The sequence below is a fragment of the Nylanderia fulva genome, unplaced genomic scaffold (assembly GCF_048542155.1).
Source record: "Nylanderia fulva isolate GAGA-0341 unplaced genomic scaffold, ASM4854215v1 Scaffold618, whole genome shotgun sequence".
NCBI lineage: Eukaryota > Metazoa > Arthropoda > Insecta > Hymenoptera > Formicidae > Nylanderia > Nylanderia fulva.
The window spans coordinates 54,005-60,717 of NW_028190719.1; the positions used below are offsets into that span (position 1 = coordinate 54,005).

At 37.6% G+C, this 6,713-nt stretch overlaps 1 protein-coding gene and 1 long non-coding RNA gene across 2 annotated transcripts; both read left to right on the forward strand.

Annotated features, from left to right (window-relative positions):
• The first annotated feature begins 617 nt into the window (after positions 1-617).
• LOC146720750 (uncharacterized) lies at positions 618-2,647 on the forward strand. Its single transcript, XM_085488069.1, has 2 exons — positions 618-879; positions 1,921-2,647. Exons 1-2 carry the CDS (start codon positions 742-744, stop codon positions 2,533-2,535), a joined length of 753 nt encoding a protein of 250 aa, XP_085344195.1. The 5' UTR covers positions 618-741; the 3' UTR covers positions 2,536-2,647.
• A 3,094-nt stretch (positions 2,648-5,741) lies between these two features.
• On the forward strand, positions 5,742-6,671 carry LOC146720751 (uncharacterized). Its single transcript, XR_014925954.1, has 3 exons — positions 5,742-6,124; positions 6,209-6,408; positions 6,557-6,671. It is a non-coding gene; the product is annotated as an uncharacterized LOC146720751 (long non-coding RNA).
• Positions 6,672-6,713: the final 42 nt, after the last annotated feature.

Below are 6,713 nucleotides of genomic sequence, written 5' to 3' on the forward strand. Positions count from 1 at the left end.
ATAAGAATATAAAAAGATATAAGTAGAGGCGGCAAATTTAGTGTGGCACCCCGGTGACCCCGGCGCCAAGTACCCTAGGAACGCCCCTGTATAAATAAAAAATTCTCCTGCAATCTTTCAAAGTGAAAGCGAAAGACACAGGAAAGAAAAAAAAGTAACATTCAATATGTGTGTGTGTGTGCGCGCGCCGTGCGGCAATATCTTATTTGCAAACAAATAACAATCAGCCGCGCGGCAACAACGCACGAACTCGGAAGATGTGCAGTCCACTTTTCGTCGCCAAAGAGAGAGGAACCAAGATGCCGCGACGTAAGTATTTCATATAATCTCTCTCTCTCTCTCTCTCTCTCTCTCCCTCCCTTTTTTATCTAATAATTTTTTTTATCTATTTTAGCAAGAAGTGAAGGATACGTCATCCCGAAGAGGAAGACAGTAGACGCGAAGACGGCGACGGCGCCGCTGCCAGCGGACGCAAAGACGGCGACGGCGCCGCTGCCAGCGGACGCGAAGACGGCGACGGCGCCGCTGCCAGCGGACGCGAGGACGGCGACGGCGCCGCTGCCAGCGAAGGCGAGGACGGCGACGGCGCCGCCGCCAGCGGATGCGAGGACAGCGACGACGCCGCTGCCAGCGGATGCGAGGACGGCGACGACGCCGCTGCCAGCGGATGCGAGGACGGCGACGACGCCGCTGCTAGCGGACGCGAGGACGGCGACGGCGCCGCTGCTAGCGAACGCGAGGATGATGATGACTCCGCTGCCAGCGGACGCGAGAATGATGATGGCCCCGCTGCCAGCGGACGCGAGGATGATGATGACCCCGCTGCCAGCGGACGCGAGGATGGCGATGACCCCGCTGCCAGCGCAAACAGTAAGACAGGTACTATTATATGTAATATTTTTTTACACACACACACACACACACACACATATATATATATATATATATATACACAGGTTGCTATCGATTTATTTAGCTATCTGCCTCTCTGTCTATCGATCTACCTATCTATCTATCTATCTATCTATCTATCTGTCCCTCTGTGTTCCTGTCTCTGTCTCTCTGTTTCTTCTCTTTTCTACATTGCATTCTTTCATATCTGCACACGTATATAATAATTTTCAACATTACTTAAATAATAAAAATAATTATATACATACATATATACATACATACATACATATAAATATATATATATATTTTCTTGTATGTATGTATGTAATTATTTTTATTTAAGTAATGTTGAAAATTATTATATACGTGTGCAGATATGAAAGAATGCAATGTAGAAAAGAGAAGAAACAGAGAGACAGAGACAGGAACACAGATAGATAGATAGATAGATAGATAGATAGATAGATAGATAGATAGATAGATAGACAGGTACATAGCTAAATAAAACGATAGGTATGTATGTATGTATGTATATATCCGATCTTTTCTATACACCCTGTGTATGTATATTTACACACACATACACACACACACATCTCTGTGTGTTTTTGTCTGTCTCTTCTTTCTTTTCTACATTGCATTTTTTTATACATGCACACGTATATAATAAAAAATATTTTTTACATTACATAAATAAAAATAATTACATACATGTATGTATGTATATATGTATGTAATTATTTTTATTTATGTAGTGTAGAAAATATTTATTATTATATACGTGTGCATGTATGAAAGAATGTAGAAAAGAAAGAAGAGACAGAGAGATAGGAACATATATATATATACTATATATGTATATATATATATATATATATATATATATCACTCAGGAAAAATCGTCTTCAAATGATACCAGGAATCTGCCATAAACTTTTTCGCCAATTCTGGGACACCCTGTATATCTATACATACCTGTATATAAATATGTATATATGTAAATATAAAATTTCTTTTTTTTTGCAGCGAATTAACACCGCGGTACGTAAGGCGGTGAACAAGGAGCGGGCGCGTCAAAGAAAATACGCCGATCGCCGCCTTCATACTCCTGCAGCACCAGGATACGTGCTTGCGCCGCCGACAGCACCAGGATATATACCGCCAGCAGCACCAGGATATATATATGCACCGCCGACAGCACCAGGATATATATATGCACCGCCGACAGCACCAAGATATATATCCGCACCGCCGGCAGCACCAGGATATATATATGCACCGCCGGCAGCACCAGGATACGTGCCCGCACCGCCGGCAGCACCAGGATACGTGCCCGCACCGCCGGCAGCACCAGGATACATGTCCGCACCGCCGGCAGCACCAGGATACGTGCCCGCACCGCCGGCAGCACCAGGATACGTGCCCGCACCACCGGCAGCACCAGGATATATATCCGCACCGCCGGCAGCACCAGGATACATGTCCGCACCGCCGGCAGCACCAGGATACGTGCCCGCACCGCCGGCAGCACCAGGATACATGTCCGCACCGCCGGCAGCACCAGGATACATGTCCGCACCGCAGGCAGCACCAGGATATATATCCGCACCGCCGGCAGCACCAGGATATATGCCTGCCTAGATTTTTATTTTATAATATTTTTTTTTCATTTTATTACATATTAGTCACACTTTTTTTTTTTAGTTATATATAATTGATGACAATATGGTATAAGGTTTTTTTTATTTTTATATGGTATGATGAAATGTATTTTGTAAAATTGACAAAATAAAAAAATATAAAAGAATATTTTATTTTATAACAACACCTGCCGAGAGATAAGTTGTAGAAATCTCTACTTATAAAATAGAATATTGTTATTTCACATTGTGTGAGATAGCACGGATGGCATATTATATATATATATATATATATATATATATAATATGCCATCCATGCTATCTGCTCACACAATGTGAAACAACAATATTCTATTCTATAAGTATAGATTTCTACAACTTATATTATATATAATTATTATTTTATTTTATTTTACTATTTATTATTTTATTTTATTTTATTATTTTATTATTTATTATTTTATTATTTTATTATTTATTATTTTATTTTATTTTATTATTTTATTTATTATTTTTTCTTATTTTTTAATTTATTTATTATTATTTATTATTTTTTATTATTATTTCTACATATATATATAAGTATGTAGTTATATATTATGTCATTATTATATATATGTATATATATATATATATATACACATAAATATAATATTGGCATATTATACCATATTTTCTCTCTCTCAAATCATTCGCATACAATTATGAACGAGCAATTTGAGAGAAAGAGAGAGAGAGAGAGAGAGAGAGAGAGAGAGAGAGAGAGAGACTGTGTATCAGAAGACAAGACAGCATGAGAGAGACAAAGATAATATGACTGTCTGTCCTTGTCTAACTGTGTAGCGACTTATAAATAAATTCACCAGATCTTTGAAAAAGTAATGTTTATTCATTGAAAGTATAAAGCGAAAGAACAAAAAGAATTAATATGTAACAAATAAATGAATGAATGTGTTGTTATGGAAATATTGATTTTTCTTAAAAACATTATGTATATTAATGAATTGAAGTTATTACAAATGTATAAAGATGTAAAAAAGTGTAAAAGTGCAGTGAAAAGTGTAAGGTGTAATAAAAGTGTAGAGTGTAAATGAAAGGTGTGGATGATGAATGCTACAGTACTCCCCCCCAAATGACGATATTCGTTGCGAAATGGACTTTCTTCTTCTTTGGTGGGTAGGTGCGTAAAGCTTTTCCAACAGTAGAAGAAGAAGTAGGATTTGAAGTAGCAGAAATAGGAGCTGAAGTAGCAGGAACAGGAGCTGAAGTAGCAGGAACAGGAGTTGAAATAGCAGGAACAGGAGTTGAAATAGCAGGAACAGGAGCTAAAGATCTGGTAGAAAGTTCAGTAGAATCTGAAGTTCTAGGAATGAAGGCTGGCTTGAGACGTTCTGTCGAAATATTGACAACTCTTCCTGAAACATTAACTGCAAATAAATGATCAGAGATACGTTTCTCAATAGGAAAAGGGCCAGAATAAGGAGGTTGTAGTGACTTCCTAACAGTATCTTCTCTAATCCAAACATGAGTACAATCAAAAAGATTCTTGTGAACAAAAGGTGATCTTTTGCAATGATGACTTGTAGGAGATGATCTGATATTCCTCATATGAATCCTGTGTTTTTCAAGAAAGATTTCAGGATCTGCAGGAAAATCTTCTTCAATGAAAAATTCTCCAGGAATACGAAGAGTGGATCCATAAAGAAGTTCTGCAGGTGAAGCTTTTAAATCTTCTTTGAAACACGAACGTAATCCCAAAAGAACTGAAGGTAAAGATTCTACCCAGTTGGTTGTTTCGTGGCACATAATCGCTGCTTTCAAAGTTCTATGCCATCTTTCCAGAATTCCATTTGAAGCAGGATGATAAGCAGAAGTTCTAATCCTTTGGCATCCAATTTGGTTTGTTAAAGCTTTGAATAAAGCTGCTTCAAACTGAGGACCTTGATCTGTTGTAATGCTGATAGGAGAACCAAAACGTGCTACCCAATGTGAATAAAATGTTGTAGAAATAGTTTCAGCAGAAATCTCAGAAATAGGAACAGCTTCAGGCCATCTGGAAAAACGATCAATCATAGTAAGACAATAACGGTAATTTTGACAAATAGGAAGTGGTCCAACAATGTCTAAATGCACATGCTGAAAGCGTTGATCAGGAATTGCAATCTTAATTGGAGAATTCTTGGTGTGTCTTGAAATCTTCGCACGTTGACATGGAAGACAAGTTCGAGTCCATTCCTTCACATCTTTCTTCAAAGAAGGCCAAATGAATTTCAGTAGTAATTGTTTACATGTCAATCTGCCGCTGGAGTGAGCGAGTCCATGAACAACATCAAAAATTCTCTTGCGTAAGAGTTTAGGAACATATGGACGAATTAATTCCGAAGAGCAATCACAATAAATAGGTATGGTTGATCCTGAAAGAATAAGTTTCTTCAACAGAAGTGAAGAATTTGAAGAAAGTAAAACTTGAAGTTCTTCATCTTCTTTCTGATAATTAGCAAGTTCTTCTAAAGAAACTATAATAGGCATTGAAATAGATTCAATTCTTGACAGAGCATCAGCAACTGAATTCATTTTTCCAGAAATATAGGTAATATTTGTAGAGAATTGAGCAATAAAGTCCAATTGTCTGATCTGTCTTGGTGACGCTTTATCCAATTTCTGACGGAAAGCAAAAATCAAAGGTTTATGATCAGTTCTGATAAACAGTTGTCTTCCTTCAACAAAATGCCTGAAATGTTTAATAGCCAAATAAATGCTAAGAAGTTCTCTATCATAAGTGCTATAATTTCTTTGAGCTTTGTCTAGTTTCTTTGAGAAAAATGCTATTGGTTTGATATCGTCATCAATAGACTGTTCAAGTGATGCACCAACAGCAAAGTCAGAAGCATCACAAGTTAAAATAAGAGGAGCATGAGGAGCAGGATGAGAAAGGGTAGTAACTTGTAAAAGTTCTTCTTTACATGACTCGAAAGCTAATTCCGCTTCTTTAGTCCAAGAAATAATTCTTCTATCCCTCTTGCGACTGTCCTTTAAATATTCTGTTAACAGAGCTTGATGATTTGCAGCATCCTTGAGACAGCGACGATAATAATTGATAATTCCTAAGAATCTGCGTAATTCATGAAGTGTCTTAGGTTTAGGATAATCAATAATTGATTTCACTTTTTCGGATGTAGGTTTAACTCCTTGGTTAGAAACTAAGTAACCAAGAAAAGAAATCTCGCTTTGACCGAAAAGACATTTAGCGACATTGATTGTCATTCCAGCTTGTTGAAGACGATCAAAAATAATGCGTAAGTGAGCAATATGTTCTTTCTCATCTTTAGAAGCAATAAGAATGTCATCAAGATAACAAAAGGCAAAACTCAAATCATTAAGTAAAGAGTTCATGAGCCGTTGAAAAGTTTGGGCTGCGTTTCGTAAACCGAAAGGCATTACGACAAATTCAAAAAGCCCAAATGGAGTAGTGACAGCTGTTTTGTGAATATCTTCTTTAGCGACGGGTACTTGATAGTACGCTTTAACTAAGTCGATTTTAGAAAAGATATTCTTACCAAAAAGTGAAGAAGAAAAATCTTGAATATGAGGTAAGGGATAACGATCCGGGATAGTCACTGAATTGAGTGCACGATAATCACCACACAGTCTCCAAGAATTTTGTTCCTTTTTAGGTACCATATGTAGAGGGGCTGCCCAGGAGCTGCTTGAAGGTCTGCAAATTCCTTGCTCCATCATAGACTTGAATTCTTCCTTGGCACATTTAAGTTTCTCAGGAGTAAGTCTTCTGGGAGTCGAAAATTTAGGAGAACCTTCCGTAACGATATGATGTTCAACACCATGTGTTTTTACCGAGGAAATTGGAGAAAAACGGGTGAGTCTTGGAAATTCGGTTAAAAATTTGTGGTACACAGAATCAGGAGATGTGGTAAAAATTGACAAATGTGCAACTTCTTGAATTTTTCCAGTATTCATAAGACCGGTAACATTATCAATCAATTTCTTGTTTTAATGTCAATTAGGAGATTAAAATGACAAAGGAAATCGGCGCCTAAAATAGGACGTTGAATATCCGCGACACAAAATTTCCATTTGAATTCTCTCCTTAAACCGAGGTTCAAAATTAAAGTTTTAGAACCGTAAGTATTAATTTGAGTACCATTTGCGGCAAAAAGTTTT